Raw genomic sequence first — 16,942 nt, forward strand, 5'->3', positions numbered from 1 at the left:
TCAAAGCGCTTTACAGTTTTCCTCTCATTCACCCATTCACACTCACACATACCGACACCGGCGGAGCTACCATGCAAGGCGCCGGCCTGCCCAACCGGAGCAACTTGAGGTTCAGAGTCTTGCTCAAGGAAACTTCAGCACATGGCCTGGGAGGAGTCAGAGATCTAACTGCCAACCTTGCGATGAAAAGACGACCCTCTCTACCCCCTGAGCCACAGCCACAGCCGCCCCTAGAAGGGTAGAATGCTTTACTACCTCATGCATTCCCACAACTTTGGTTGGCGGCGGCAAAGAACAGAGCTTGTGGTGGTGGGCTTGCCCATGTAGCTGGTGTGTGGGTTTTCTCACTCTGATTAACCTTCATTAGGATCGGATTGAAGTCCAAATGAATTCATCTCTCAACAGTCAGTTGAGAGACAGAGAGGACATAGTCGGCTTGACCCAATGTTCCTCACTGACACCAACAGCGAAGTCACGGAGGGGACTTCATCAAGATGCAGTGTGGCGAGTCGTGGCCACCGCCATTCCTCACGCCACAAGCAGACGTCGGGGGCGCGGGACGCGTCCTCTAAAGTTTCCTTGTCTTGTGGTTCCTGCTGGGGAGGAGAGGACTCAGTCGATTCCCCCTTCCTCAGTCTGACGCGTTGGATTGATGGATGCATGGCAGATCCCTCAAGGACAGATCACTGCACCGCCGGCTCTGCATGTGAATGGAAGACTGGGGGAAATAGTGCCTGGAAACAGAGTTTAATGCAAAAGTGAGTTTGGGGTATTTCAGGATTCTCTGTAATTGTCTTCACGTCCGAGTCCACTTGGGAAACATGCCCTCAGAGGTCAAGGGTTATTGCAGAGGGGAGAACAATTCTACTGTATTAAAGTTGTTGGATTGGGCCTGTATTGATTAAATCTTTGGTGTCATACATAATTGATCATGAAGTGAATTCATGTGATAAGGATCACACACAGTATGATTGCTCTGGCGTAGAATACCATTAGCAATCAAGCGTTCTTTCATACGACAATATCTAAAAAGCAGCTTACTGTGGTATGTAGGAAGTAGTCATAATATAGACAGGCCCCAATGGTTTAGTGTTGTTTTGAGATATGAGGCTTTTCGACAGTGTTTTATGTGAGCCAGTTGGAGGGTCACACTGGAGGTTAACTACCTCAGTTCTGGGGGTCTACTGATCTACTGTACCCAGCAGGCTGTGAAAGAGACAGGCTGACTCTTCAACCCCCCCCCCCTTCTCTCTCTCCCATTCTCTGTCTCTCTTTCACTCTCTGTCTCTCTCTCTTATGGGCTTCTCTGATGCCTGGTCTCTGAGGAGCTCTCCAACAGACCATCCATCAACTCTGTCTCATACCTCTACCTCTAAAGAAGAGTTACTTCTCTTGTTTTCCATCTCCAACTGGCCAATGGCAAGACATTAAAGCATAGTGATTTATCTGTATTAAGCAGTTTGTGACGTCCTGAAAGGGAGTGTTGGAAATCATCTCTTGGTTGGCAGTCACTTTACACAGGGTAAGTAAATAAAAGTGTATGTATAAGTGTTTCTCTCAGGATTCATGTTTTAGACAAAATTACTACTGTTTATCTCGATTCCAGGTAACTATCATCCCCAGGGAGGAATATTTCTTATTTTGTTTACCTGCCCTGCCGCTCCTCCTCCATAGTCTATATGTGAATTTTAACTATTATATATATATATTTTTTGATATATATATATTAAATTATATAATTTTTTACCTTTAAATAAATACCTAAGGGGCAACCTGCTTACAGAAAATATACAACCCTCTGAAGCATTCTTTGTCTTGCTAGTGAAGCAGGCAGGAAATTATTGCAGTAGGGTTCCATATCATAAATGCTTAAACTGATTAGACACTGGGAGAAACACTGAGGGAATATAATTCTGACTGTTGGACAAGAGTCAATGATTTAGAATGATTTCCAAACCACATACAAAATATGAGCTTGTTTGGCAAAATGTATTAGCATTGGGCTGCATTCAGATGTAGTCTGTCAATGCCATATCTCTAGCTAGGGACCTTACTAATTCATGATGGTTGGCCCCTTGAATTCTATATGTTATTTCCCAACTAACGCAGTGAGGGAAAGCCCAATGGCTTTTGATGCCCTGGCAGTGGTTGCTACAAGTCTGTCACACAGACATGCGCCCAGACTTTCTAATTGGACTGAACTGTCTAACTACCCCTTCTTATTGCTCCCGAGCGACTTTTCAAAGCATATTTATTTACAATTCCGTAGGTGGCTGTTTCCACCCTAATGAGATGTGTTTCTCTCATTTGGGGAGTGTGAGAGACATATTTCCCTTCCATGCTGCTCAAAGGCAGTGCAAATTGACCCACGAATATTTGGAGTATTAACAAATGAGTTAAACGGACCGCCTTATTAGCATAAAGATATGAGGGGGGTATCAATGCAAGCACAACACGTTTTCAAACCTTAGGCCAAGAGACTTGTCATGCAGCTACTGACAGCTTGACTGTGTGAGGGGCGTAGAGCTAAAGGTCTTGTGTTATTCCCGGTCCGCGGTGGGAGAGACAGAGGAGGAGGCAATTTTCCAGCAATGAGACCACTGCTGCTACACAGTGGCCTTTTCTCACTGTCAGAGAGTGAACTCTCCTCTCATTAGTCTATATGCCTCCCACTCTTCCCCCCCCACTCTTTATTTCTCTTTCTTTCTCTCTATTTCTCTCACGGTTGCTCTCTGGTTGGGTAGGAGATGTGTGTTTATGTGTGTTGAGGGTGGTGAGAGAAGTCGTCATGCGTTGTATCAAATCGGCCTTTTCTTGAGTCACAGTGGATTTTGACTTCAGTCCCCTACACTAGAGGATTAAATTATGTTTGCTGGAAACACATAACATTGCTGTTAGGAATGAATTAAATTAGACATGACACAAGGCTTACACAATCATATTTGTCCTCACTCATTCCATGTGATATACCATGCAACCTATCTAATGCACCATGCTGCATTGTTGGAATTTAGTGTGTTAAACCGTAGTAGAAAGATATTTCATGGACAGCAAATCTATTACTCCATGCTATATCATCATTAACCCTTACGTAACCCTTCTGGCGGTCAGTTGGATTCTTCACAGTAACTTGATGTTTTCTTCTCTGTTTACATGTACTTGAGATTTGACTGAATCTGAGGCCAGTTACAACAACACTGATTCCAAGAGGAACGCAGATAGTTAGATGATGAGGTCCTGCACTATGTCTGTGAAGCATGCGTGTGGTCCAGTCACCCTATTCAGGAGTGTGTTTGCACGGATGTGTGTGGGTGTGTGGCAAGTCATCGAAACAGAGATTAATCTACCCATTAGTGTCATACTACATGGGAAATAGCTGAACATCTCAAGAGTCAAACAGACGTGGGGAACTCCAGCAGTCTAAGATATACAGCACTGTGGAAATGAATAGGGAACCACTTCAGTGGCCTTTTAAACATTAGCCACAAAGAGATGAGTTTATGTCAGTGTTTCCTCCCTTCACTTCCAGCACTCAGTGTGCAGAGAACCAAACGATTGTTGTTTAAACATTCATCTCATCTGAGTTTACACAGATGAACGTATCGAAGAGTCGGTCACCTCATAGTCGCCCTTGGGTTTGTTTATAGGTATGTTCAGACATAGGACTGTGTGTGTGTGTGTGTGTCTGTGTTATTCTTGACCACAGCTACAAACAGACTAGTCTGAGGAAACGGGAAGACTTATTTATTCTAGTGGACTTCCATCCGGCCTTTCTCTTTCCCCTGCCAATCACCCCGAAATCCAACAATGCTACAACACAACAATCACATGCGCGGTACTGGAAGACAGAGCTTGTTGCTGATGAATAGAACACTGTCAGTAAACCAGCCCTGTTATTATGAGTATGTGGCAGTATAACAGAGCAGGAGGTCTTTGGAAAGCATAAAGACATGAAGCCTCTCAGACCCAAATAGTTTAACAACAATGTTTTAGCAAACTCTAAAAAATGCCCTGCAGGCATTTTTTGGGTTGTGCTTTTCTCTGTCAAGGTCTTGTCAGACATTTCTGCACTGCACTAACTGCATACTTATAGCTAGCAGCTAGCTAGCTGCTTCCTCCTCTGTATTTGACCTCACTCATAACTGCCCCCAGGCCCAGGGCTGTTAGGGGAAGTGCTGACTGGTCAGCCCTGAGACAGATGGACAGCTCCTAGCTGAGGAGACCGCTGGCTGCTGCAGACTCGGAGAGATGAAAAGGAGGCGTACAGAAGGTACCACAGGCCAGGTGACAGACCTTCAGCCCCAGCCCTTGGCCTGGTCTTCTTGTTGCAGTTTGTACGTGATCAAAGACCTGCAGAGACAGGAAATCACAACTAACCCACTGGTGCTACCCGTACGCATGGCATGTGCTACGTGGTCAGGGAAAGACAGACAGACTGCTGACTCGCTGACTTCTTAAATCAGAAATATTTTTCCAAAAGTGACTGAGTTTCAGTTTTGCTTAGTCTATGAAGGGGCTGTTTACAATGTCTACACTTATCTGATCCATGAAAAGCTGTCTTTCATTGTCCACTATTGTGGTCCACCAGACCGTATATATATGCATACAGTATGCATGTTCAGGACAGTGACTGAAAGTGTGGTGAAGGTTAGAGACAGACCTTGTGTCTACATGGCTGCTTGGTGGCGGTCGCTAGGGAAGGACTAACGGCACAGACAAAGTGTGTTTTAACTCTGGACCGAACAATTTAACACAAGACACAGATCATTAAACCCAGACAGGAGTCATTTATCTGACGATAATGATGGCTTCCCTCCCTTGTTTGTGTGTGCAAGTGTGTGGCTATGTGTGTTTAACGATTAACATTGACCAAATTACCACCAGTTCCAGTGAAGGCCTACCGTGTAAAACAGCCTGTCCTTCAGTGTTTTTGACGTAGTAAAGTTAAAGTAGTAATATCAGTTACAGCAAAGCACTCCTTGTTCTTTGGCAGTAGCCTTCACCTCATGCCGCCTGGATGCAACATCGAGTGGTTACGCTGTGGCCTAAAACAACAGAGGAATCATTTAGCTAAGTTCTTCACAGTTGATTTAAAAAAGATGGGCATTTATATTTTCGAGTGTTGTTTCATTGTTTCATTCTTCTCCCTGGTTAGCTCTCTCCCAGCCATGATGACTGCTAGCTGCTAGCTGTAGAAGCAGCTGGAGCCGGACTAGGAGAGCTGAGCCATGTGTTTGTGTGGCTCCTCACCCCGGCACATCTGGCTGGAGAGCAAGGCAGCGAGCTGCCTGTGATGTTCACCGCTCCTGACAGAAGCAGGCGGAGGAAACAGGGGACACAGTTTCAGGAAGTTATCTTTGGCTTTCAATGGGGAAATCAGGAGAAGCGGGGTACGGCGATGATGCGGGTCCTTTTCTTAGCAACTTGGGGCCGGGGAACTGAGAGAACTCGGCTGAAACGGCAATGTGTGTGTGTCTGTGTGTGTGTGTGTGCGTACTCTTCTCTCTGTTAGGCACCACACTGTTTCTGCATAGCAGGGAAAGAACATCTGTTGGACAAACAGGTGCTACTCTTCTTAATACCTATGTTAGGAACCTTTCCTTCCTTTCTCTGTCTCTCTCTTTCTCTGTCGCTCACTCTCTCGCTCTGATTGTGGATAATGGTGGTAGATAGGATAAGATGTTCTGTTCAGGGGAACACAGCTATGTCACCACCACGCTAAGACAAAATACAATTTTTCTCCAAGTCTCTGTATGTAATTACGTTTTTCCTGCGGATTTGTGGTTTTCAGATAGCAGTATGCACTCTTGAATTTCTCTACATGTAGAAAACATGTCAATTTTACTCTATATAGTCATAGAATGTATAAACCCTCTAAATACACTCATGCAGAAATTATGATTCCTCTGAAAATGATGTTTACATCTCAATGTCAGTGTGAGGTGGACTCTGCTCTGAAGAGTGCTGGGAGCCTCTCTCTCTCTCTCTCTCTCTCTCTCTCTCTCTCTCTCTCTGTTTCTTTCTTTTCTGCCTTCCAACTCTGACTTTCATTCTTTACTTTCCATTTCTATTCTTGTTCTGTTGCTCACATTTTTTCCCCCCTTTCTCCCGTCCATCTCTTTTTCTTTACCCACCCTCACTCACTCACTCACTCACTCACTCACTCACTCACTCACTCACTCACTCACTCCCTACCTCCCTCCCACACACACACACACACACACACACACACTCTCTCTCTCTCTTTCTCTTTCTCTTTCTCTTTCTCTTTCTCTTTCTCTTTCTCTTTCTCTTCATCTTCCTCTCCCTCTCCCTCTCCCTCTCTCTCTCTCTCTCTCTCTCTCTCTCTCCCTATCTCTCTCTCTGTATCTCTTTATCTTTCTCTCTCCCTCTCTCTCTCCCTCTCTCTCTAGGGACCTGAGGAATAATTTGATTAGCACACTGGAGCCCGGAGCCTTCCGTGGACTGCTGTCTCTTAGAAGACTGTGAGTATAACAGAGCACTTTCCCAAAATGGCCTGTGTGTTGGTGTGTGCGTGTGTGTGGGTGGGTGTGTTTGCGTGCGTGTGTGTGGGTGGGTGTGTGGAGGGTGTGTGGATGGGTGGGTGTGTGGAGGGTGGGGGGGGGGACAGGTAGGGTGGCCTGCTATCACTGCAGTAGTGGTGATATTTTGCTAGGATGCTTTAATTGAGCACTCACACACAAAGACATGCACACACACACAAACAGAAGGCTTTAGATGAAGTCTACGGTATAAATGTCTTAATTCTATCATGATCGTCCAGGTTTTTAGACTGGCAGGGTGTTGCAGGGATGCTGGTTTGGGACGCGTGTGTGCCAGGCTAAAGGAGCTGCCTCGTGCTAATTTAAGTGCTCCCCAACTGGTGATTACTCAAGTGCTTTGCTTATTTTCCCACAGCTGCTCCAGCAAAGCAGCTCTTTAATTACAGAGGGGAAGGGCACAGAGCCACAATCGCAACTGCACTCAGCTACTCACATCTAGGAGGCCTCCGTATGACTTGTGTGTATGTGTGTGTGTGTGTTTGTGAGAGGTCAAAGGTTGTTAAAGGTCAGGGTTAATGTCCTGGGAGTTGGGCTGGTTGGAACATCACAGTTCCATGAGATACTTAAGCTCTTGTTATTAGATTATTGAGAGAAGAGGGCAGAGACTCAACAGATACACAAGCTGACACACGCACTACACAAACTTGTTGTCACAGCAAAACCCATTCTGTTTTCTGTCACACACACACATTCCCTGACAACCCGTCCAAGATTACTACTCTTAATGGTTCAAGTCCAATAGGATTGGCTTATCTCTAAACCACAAAGTTTGCTTTTTGTCCATCTAGGGATCTGTCCAACAACAGGATTGGCTGCCTCTCTCCTGAAATGTTCATAGACCTTGGCAATCTTTCCAAGTTGTGAGTAATCTCCTAATTGAAAACATACAGCTCTGCAATGCACAATTTGCAATGAGTGTGTTGAAAATATGTTGTTTATCTTAGATAATGTGGTTCCAAACTAACGCCTCAACCGATTCTGTTGCTGTTGAACTTCTTCAAACCATTTGAACATGGATCTGGCATTGTGTCCCCTCACAGGTACCTTTCTGGAAATATTTTCTATTCCCTGCCTGCGGGACTCTTCACCAACCTTCTGTCCCTCAGAGTCCTGTAAGAACACCAGGGAGATCGAAACACACTCGCGCACACACACACACACACACACACACACACACAAACGCACACGTCGAGAATACAAACGTTCCTCCTGTGTCGTGTCCCATCAGGAACTTCAGTACGGAGTCTCTGTTCTGCGACTGCCAGCTGGAGTGGCTGCTGCTGTGGGCCCGGGCCAAGGGCGTCCGCATCGCCAACGACACCCTGTGCGTGTACCCCAACCACCTCCACGGCCTGGAGTTCCGCAACCTCCGAGAACAGCAGCTCCGATGTGGTACTGTCAATAGGACCCTCTTTCTAACAGTATGTCTGCCGGAACACTTTGGTCGGTGGGCTTGGTTCACAGGGCAGGGATGGAGTCGATGGGAGCGCCGATGTCCCCGTTGGTGTGTTTGCGATCGCCCCTTGTGTGTATATGTGAGGCCAGAGTGTGAGGAGCATAGATGACGAGAGAGAGAGAGATGAAAGGTAGAATGTTCTGGTTTTCCATCTCTGCTGTGTGCTGTGTGTCGCGAGGGTGTCTCATACGTGATAGCCTCTGGCCCCACTCCCCATCACCCCCCACGGCCTGTATACGCTTTCAGTGTATTACATCGGTGTGACAGAATCACATGAGATGAGAGCTGGAAAAGTGAGTTCCCCTGGACTTATTCTTGGATGTGTGAGTGTGTGTTTGTGGGGTTAGAAGGGGAGAAATGCTGCTCATATAAAAGGCCTTTTTCCTGTCTCCCTCTTGTTCTCAATACCTTGACACCTCTCTGTCTGAGCCGCACATACCAACCCAAAGTTATTCGCTGTAATCCGGAGCGTTTTTCATTTGCGTTGAACAATCCCAGCAATTAAAGGCTAAATCCACGCAGGACTATGTGATGAAGAGCCAAGTGTGGAATTAGGGTGGTGGGGTGGTGCATTCTCTGTTCTCAGGCCTAACACATCCATTATGGGATTACAGCATGATAACGTTCTCCACCCCCCCCCCCCCCCCTTCCCCCTACCCTGCATGTCTCACTACCCCTCTCTCTCTACAATAGCCTTTTACATTGCCTTATTTATGTGCTTGGCAACAGCCATCTTCGATTGGACACAGTACAGAGCTCCTACAAGCACTTCTTGTAATGTTATTTGCAAGCTATTATCCCCATATGGCTTCACTTTGTGTCATGGAATGCTGTGCGGCTTCCCTCCAGTCCCTGCTCCGCCGTAGCACGTCAGATCTGATCACACACGTCTGATGAAAGGTGCGTCAAGAAGAATATAGCTCTAGATAAGATAACAAACCATCGTAAAAAAAAAATATATATATATATATATATATAAATTTTTCGTATTTCAGTACACACTAGGGGCTGTTACCACGCCTCGTTTCTGCGGCTTCTTCTCCACCGTGATGAGTAGCAGATGTCAAGGCCCCGCGACGCCTCCGCTCCCTGTGCCTGGCGGAGCGCTCAGGGTGGCTGTCCCTCTCAAGGGAAGGGAAACGGAGGGGCACTTCCTGTGGGGGATCAGGTGTTTCCTGCGGCGCGGTCAGGGCAGACGTACAGCACGTCTGCTCGACCCATCTACCCACGGAGAACCCTCTCCTCGGCTTCCATGAGACCCTGTGCAAAAACCCTACAACCCCACTATGAATATGGATTTGCATGAAATAGAATAATGTATAATCAATAATTGGTTGATTCAGACTCCCCAAGGGTCTCCTGCATCTTTGGAATTATTTATTGTGTGATGGCACAGCAGTGAAGTGCTCTTTTATTGGTCGCTGCATGGCCTAAGAAGAATTTCTACGTGCCTGTCCTAGCTGGTGGTATTTGGCCACACAAAAGGACATGATTTTACACAGTACCTGGCATGTAATTACCTCGAATTTGAGTTCTCTTCGAAAGCTACTCCATGAGAGCAGAGCTTGTGAGAAGATTATTTTTGTCAACATTCGCAGCATCTTCAAATAAAGGGAGAAATCAAGGTTGACAAGAACACAGCAGCCTGGCTGAATGTTTGATTGTCAGCAGCCATTCCACTTTTAACCATTTCTCCTTCCATCTATAAATGTTGTTTGAGACACATCAGTACTCATACAGTGAGTTTGTGTGTGTACATTTAAATGCTCGTATGTGGATGCATAAACGTGTGGTAAACGTGTGAGTGTTTGGGTAAACGCGTGTATACTGTGCGTGTTTGGGATTGCATGTCCTTTCTGTGTGCTTTTTTTTATGGATCTCTGGTTGAAATCTGCTACCAGTGGCTCGGGCATGTGTCCACTGCATGCCCCTGGCCCCACCACGGCAGATGTTCTGCATCTCCCCGCCAGAGAGACAGGTCAATTTGGTTAATGTGGTAACTGCGGCGCAGTGACCCTATTCCATCTTGCTGTGCAAACTATCCCTTCAGCCTCGCATACAAACCCACACGTGTACACTTACACGGCGCGCACGCACCACACACACACGCATGCATGCATGGGACTTTCTCAGGCGTTGCTTGCGCCATCACACACAGGGATCCCTCTGGCTATCTGATGTTCACACACACACATGTACCCACACGAACACAAGTGTGTTGCTCTGGCAGGGCCTGAGAGGCACGAGTGATCTGCTACTCTCTAATCCTTGGCTCAAAGTGTTGAATCAACAATATCAGCATCAGCCAAGTCAACAGTCAAATGCCACATGCTGCTTGGATGTGTAGCTTCCTGTAGTGCTAACAGGGTTACAGTCACTGTAGCCACCGTTTAGCAGCGATTACTGCTGTGTTAGCAATAAGTGTTGATGTAAATCAATTAGACTCTTTACCACTGCAATATCGGCAGAGTTTAGCTGTGAGCATGCCAGATAATCACTAAGTTCTGCAGTTTACTGTAGCCTATCCTCTACACCCATGCAGTGTTAGCCCTGCAATGTGCAGTACTGATGCCACGCATGATGCTATTCATCATGCGTTGCATAAAATCAAGGTCAGGCGTCGGCTCCTATAAACAGACTTGATCGCTCACCAGATTACGCATTACCATAAACATGACGGCGTATATTTAAGATAGCCCAGGGGACGTGTACGGCTGTGGCCACTCTCCCTGGGCCTATCTGGCTCCATTCACAATAGAGATGTCACTTAGACGTCCACGGCTCCAGTGAAATGTATGGGCGGCCATAAAAGCTGGCGGTTTACGACCCGTGGAGCCAACGGGCCGTCACGCTGTAAGTGCGGCTGTGCTGCGGGCGTCCGCCATTGATCTGAATGGAGGTGAAGGCAGAGCGATGCTCTGCTCCGCTCTCTGGAGCCGATCCAAGGAAATGTCTTGCAGCGTCCAATCAAACATGTTCCCCCGGCGTCTGGAGAAATTCTGCAGGTAGGAATGCAAGCCAAGAAGACGTGATGAACCAGGGTTTGCTGGTCCTGAAACACATGATTGATTCTCGCCAACCCATTGTGCACCACTGTAATCCATTAGAATCCCATTATGTGCAACTGGAGGCATGTGTTTAAGATTTTATTTAGATGCTCATTCTACAGCAGGGTCAGGCATGATGAGATCCATATCTCATCCTCTCTCTTTCCATCCACAGAGTCCCTCTCCTCTCAGGTCTTAATCCACTTTCAATCGTTATGTCACTCTTGAGAAGGAATTAGGATCAAAGAATCCCATCGCTAATGTAGAGCAGTTACTACCATCTCTTTAGTTTGTCTCTGTCTAGGGAGAGAGAAGGGGCCCAACAGAAACATGGAAAGTGTTTGGCAGTGTGCGCCTTACAAAAAGGGATATTTATTTCAACAAAATAATTGCCAAAGAGGACAAAAATGAATAAATAAAGCAAAAGAATGGTGCCAAAGAAAAGAAAACAGTGAAAGTACTAAATAAACCTGCCTAACCAAATCATGCTAAATACCAATTAATGCCTCTTTAACAAAAGTACAGTACGATGCCTAAGTACACTTAGGCATCGTTCCTTGCCTAAGTGTTCTTAACAAGTTTAAACTTGGATGTGGTGTATGCACACAAGCAGTCTAACTGTCCCCTTGTCCATGTGCGAATGACCAAACAAAAAGCACTATACTACGTATAGGCGCATTAATAGCCACTAAAGGATGAGAGTGTTGGAGGATGATATCTAAAAGAAATAACAGTCAATTTGAGCAGCACAAACACAGAATCAATCTGCTTTCGAACATGAGACAGGTGGTGTTTTAATGGAAGATGGACGCACAGCTGATTGGCTGGGAACGGTTGCGCTAGTGACGAGGAATGTAGTTGATAAGCCAATCACAGACCGACATCTGAATATATGAATGAGAATGAAGGAGGAAAGAAATGGAAGGGTAAGACAACACTCCACAGACATAAATATATACAAAAAAGTGGCCGTAACGAGCACCAACCGTCTCCTGGTAGTGACAGTCACGGTGGGTCCATGGCATCTCTAGGGTGTTCCTCCTTATCACGCCATCTGACTGCATCAAGACGTTTGGCTCAGTACAGCAGAGAATAAAGGATTACGCGTGTATCTGCAAGTGTCTTCCCTCTCTATCCGTGTATGAGTCCTCCCTCCTCCACTGACCTCCTGTCCTCCATGTCTTCCCTGCAGACGGACCCCTGGAGCTGCCCCTCTTCCAGCTGATCCCATCCCAGAGGCAGCTGGTGTTCCGGGGGGACAGGTTGCCCCTGCAGTGTACCGGCTCCTACCTGGAGCCCCAGGTGAGCTTGCACTGGCGCCACAACGGCCAGCCCGTCCACACCCAGGAGGAGAGGGGTGTCTACTTGGAGGACACACTGCTACACGACTGCTGCCTGCTCACCAGGTGAGGAGGGAGGGGAGGCAGGACGAGGAAGGACTGGGGGCGGCGAGAGAGGACACGAGGAGAGGAGGGCTAGGTCATGAACTCATGTACCGTGCTCATGAATGCACACACCCACACACGTACTGATCGCTCATGCAGTGTGCTCTGCAGCATTCGCGCAATGCCAAGACCTGCACAAAGCAGACACAAACATCCACACACATACCCATCCCCCTTTCCCTCTATCTCTCTCTCTCTCTCTCTCTCTCTCTCTCTCTCTCTCTCTCTCTCAGATCGTGGCTGTGATTTACCTTTTGTTGCGGCCGCCCTTGATAAGGATCTGAAAGGACAGGCCTGGATTGGCTTGGCGGCATGCCAGCACCTCTGAGCAGTCTGCCACTCCTCTCTGGAGGTTAGCCTGGCACTCCGGCAACATTGTCAGAGCGCTAGCTGATCACACGCTAACACGAGCAGATGCTGAATCATAATTACGGCGATAATGCTCCCGGTGTTGCTTTTCTCACATTTTTACCCTGAGCGTTGGGGGGGGCAACATCCTCTTCCTGTCTTTGTGTTTCCTCCCCGGGGGCTGCAGGGGCTTGTGTGTGTGTGTGTGGCTTAGTCTTCATCGGGGATGGGGGGGAAGACTCATTGCCGCTGATTAGTTTAACTGCTCCCTCTCGCTCCCAATGCACAGCCTCTCAAACATAAATATTGATGGAGTGCTGACAGAAATATGTTTCCATGTGTCAACAGGCGGAACGCTCCCAGCATGGTTTACTTAGCAACAGGAATGCTGGTTCCTTCAGCATGCTTTCTGGGAAGAATAGCACCGTGTGCGGTGCTCCTGATTTGACCGATAGCCTGTGTTTATTATGCGAAGCCAGTAAGTCCCTTTCACGCTTCAAATCAGTAGGACCGATTCTGAGAGATGCCCCGTGGATCTTCCGATTTCAACTGTATTCCCTCATGTTCATAACGATTCTCATCGTAAATAGATGAAAGGAGCTTGAGCAGTTTACCTAAATGATGAACATTCCTTCCCTAGGCTGTTCCACCTGGCCAGTCATTAGATACAAGCTAATGGATGCTTAACACCCCAGCTAATAGGCTGCAACAGCTGTGGTGCTCGCTTCTGAATTGTTTACACAGAAAGTCATCAAGCAGCTCTGGTGAACGTATGACTTGCATGTGTGAAAGACTTGGAGAGTGACGAGGCAACACTGGAGGGCCACCGCAGCCGTGCAGCAGTAGTTTGGTAGACTGGAGAGAACCAGCCCAGTGTCCATAATTGTGAGGCTCTGAGGAGAGCCCTTTACGCCACCTGGCTCGGCAGTGATTTGTGACGGTCATCACGCCCTCCATTCCCCTCAGTACACATTGTACTGCTGTACTTTATTGTACCGTGCTGCCCCACCACCACCCCACGCCCGACCCCCTCTCTCTTTCCCCCCTCGCCTGTAGGAGAACCAAACACTTATTTTCCACCGGCATGTCCCAACAGAACACCTCCCAACAGAACCTGATGGATTTCACCTCATTCCCATTCTGATTAGGCTCGCCTCGTAATTAGTTGCAGGCTCTCCCTTGTATACACAAATTATGCCATCTCCCCCCCTCCCCAAGTGGAACCTATACAGTCATGTTGCTCTTGGCAGCCAGCGAGCTCTCCTCACAGAGGACCAGGCGAGGAGACATGCCTTCATTTCCACCACAGACAACGAGTGTATGAAACAGACATGTCCAAGAACAACACACACTGGGCCCAGTCTGAACCAACCCCCTCCCCAACCTTTATCATAAACACTGGTGTGGAAAGACGTACAGGGGAATTAGGGAATGTTAGGCTCGTTGGCCTCGGCGCCTCTCATTTAGTAAAGAGAAGGGATCAGGGATTACTAATGCCCTGGCTCAAGCCATGCCAGTGTGTGCCAGTGCCAGGTTAATGACACCAGCCAATATTTGAGTGGTTATGCTCTGTGTTGATGTAGTTCACCTTGAAGTAATGTACTCTGAGTCAGTCACCCCAAGTCGTTCAGCTCATCGGAGGAGAAAAGTCTAAACACACAGGATTTATCATGTAGCTTAACGTCCCTTGAACCTGAAACTCGAGATTGGCACAATATAATCAGATACGCTGAGGCAAGTCGCATCGAATTTAGATTTTATGACCCCTGTTAAGGTGACTCAGTGATGTTTTCTTAGCTTGAAGCGGGTTATTTTATAGTCAATACAGTGTCACACAAAATAACCTGTGCAAACATTCTGACTATGACCCAATCTCACTGTCATTGACATAAGTGTGTCCTGCTGTCTGTTGGTTTGTGTGTGTGTGTTGGTTTGTGCATATTCCTAATGTGTTTGCAACTGTGTGTATTTTGTGCGTAAGCGTGTGTGTGTACGTTCAAGTTTGAGTTTGTAACAAGTACTAGTAAAGGCACATTGGAATTATTTGGTGCTGCTCCTCTTGACAATCCCTAGCAGCCTATGTACACCTATAGTACTCATCTAAACTATGAATACTGTAAATCTTAACCTATATGAGATGCTATACTTTTCAACTATATCAACAATAGTATTTAACAACGTAAGAAAGAAAAATGCTAGAATACTGAACAATTCACTGAATAATTCACTGAGAACAACTTAAGCTAAGAATAATAACTAAGAATGTGTGTGTTGGCTACTCTAATACTGCTGCTGTGCATGTATTATGTGTCATTACAGCACCTCTCGCCGGAGAAGGGCAATAGGCTGATTCATTTTCATATTTCATTCAGAATCCGAGCCAAAAATAAGGTCCGATGCAAGGTGTGTGTGTGTGCGCGCACGTGTGTGTGTATTACAGATGGATGCTGAGCAATAGTGCCAGCCCCGGCTCTCAGTAAGCGATGCTAGCGGCGTACATGGGCCCAGCCTGTAATTCATGTTCCATTAATCAAGGCCTTTCAAGCCTGCAGCCAGCCGCAGCTTTGGTGGTATCTTTCTTAATCCTCTCCATTTTTAATCACCCTAATCTAGCAGTGAACTGAAGACCTGGGAAGCATTCCATGCTGGGGAAAGAAAAGGAAGACGCTCCTCCTCCGTGCCCTTTATTCTTTCTCTATCTCCTGTTCTCCCTCCTACTTTCGCTGCTTTTTCATGTCGTGCTCGACTTTTATCAATTTTTCCCTCTGTTCTCTCTCTTCATTATTCCCGAATCTGTCTCCCTTTATCATCGCTTGACGCAGTCCCTGCTCTATCCTCTCTGTCCTGTGCAGTCCTGCCCAGATTTCAGCTCTCTCGTTCCCTGCTACCTGGTTCAGGGACTTTTCCAGGTTAAACGGTCTCCGCTGACATCAGTCACTATGGAGACCATCATTAATTGTGTCATTCCGGCTAGAATTGAATAATGCTTCCCAGTTCGTTAGTTGATCGTCAGCTAAGTTAAACCAATGAAATGAGAGAAGCTGATAATGGCAAGTGTATCAGAGTAATGCAGTGACATCGAGGTCATTCCAAAAACAGATGGACATTTACCACTAATGTAGTATATGAGTTTAAATAACGGTCAGGTCATTTGAGGTAGTGTTCCCCCACAAAGCCCAGTTTACTGTGGCACCTTAAGCACTTCAATCTGAGGAGCAGCATATCTGGTTCTAAATGAGGTAGGAGGGGAGGACAATCATCACGCAGACCAACATCTGCTTTCAAGGATGGGGCTGCAGGAGAGATCTTTTATTTATTCTGAAATCTCTCTGTAAAGCTTTCAGGCCGCTACTGTCGGCTCTCAGATTTAGCCCTCTTTATTAAAGCGTTATCATCACTGGCCAAGAGTCAGTCAGAGAGACTGTTGGTGTGTGTGTGTGTGTGTGATTTTAGTCCCCTGTCATCCAGTGCTTGGATGTGATGTGTTGTGTGTGATTGTGTACAGTAGATGTGTTTATGTGTGTGTGTGTGTGTGTGTGTGAACATCCTCACATCCTCTGAGAAGTACTGTTGTAAAGAAGTTCATTAAAAGCCTGAGTTTTAAAAGACTTCTAATGAAAAGGGAACAGATTAAAAGTTTACTGTCGCAGAAAGCATTATGTAAACAAATTGTTGAATATCTGCAGAGTGTAAATGGTCCTAATGAGGCCTTCAGGAAGAACTCCAGGCGGAGAACTCCACAATGGAGTACTTGTTGGTGTGCATTTAGGTCATTGCTTTTGGTGTGTATGATGTTTGTATGTGTGGTTTGTGTGTGTGTGATTGTGTGTATGTGTGTGCCCCTGTCCTGCTCAGGGGTTCTGCACTGAGGCTGTCTCACATATGGTTATTATGCAGTGTGAGAACGACCTTCCCAAACTGTAGTCTACCGAACAAGCCGGCCAGCCTGCTGCACTAATTCCTATGCAGTCTTTTTGCCTTGGGTTCAAGTTCATTTTGGTTCATTTTAGATAGTGTGCAATGCTACCTAGCTAATCCTTGCTGTTTTTGAACGCTAACACTAGCTAGCCACAATAATACTGT

The 16,942-nt window shown here is 46.6% G+C and overlaps 1 protein-coding gene across 1 annotated transcript in view; it reads left to right on the top strand.

The window, feature by feature from the left end:
- The window catches only part of LOC134022400 (adhesion G protein-coupled receptor A3), an 81,422-nt gene that overhangs the window by 9,578 nt on the left and 54,902 nt on the right, over positions 1 to 16,942 (top strand). Inside the window, exons 3-7 of the mRNA XM_062463884.1 lie at positions 6,414 to 6,485; positions 7,352 to 7,423; positions 7,604 to 7,675; positions 7,792 to 7,955; positions 12,259 to 12,472. Of these exons, the coding sequence (XP_062319868.1) occupies positions 6,414 to 6,485; positions 7,352 to 7,423; positions 7,604 to 7,675; positions 7,792 to 7,955; positions 12,259 to 12,472 (594 nt within the window). The remainder of the gene's footprint in view (positions 1 to 6,413; positions 6,486 to 7,351; positions 7,424 to 7,603; positions 7,676 to 7,791; positions 7,956 to 12,258; positions 12,473 to 16,942) is intronic.

The sequence above is a fragment of the Osmerus eperlanus genome, chromosome 6, assembly GCF_963692335.1.
Source record: "Osmerus eperlanus chromosome 6, fOsmEpe2.1, whole genome shotgun sequence".
NCBI classification, from domain to species: domain Eukaryota; kingdom Metazoa; phylum Chordata; class Actinopteri; order Osmeriformes; family Osmeridae; genus Osmerus; species Osmerus eperlanus.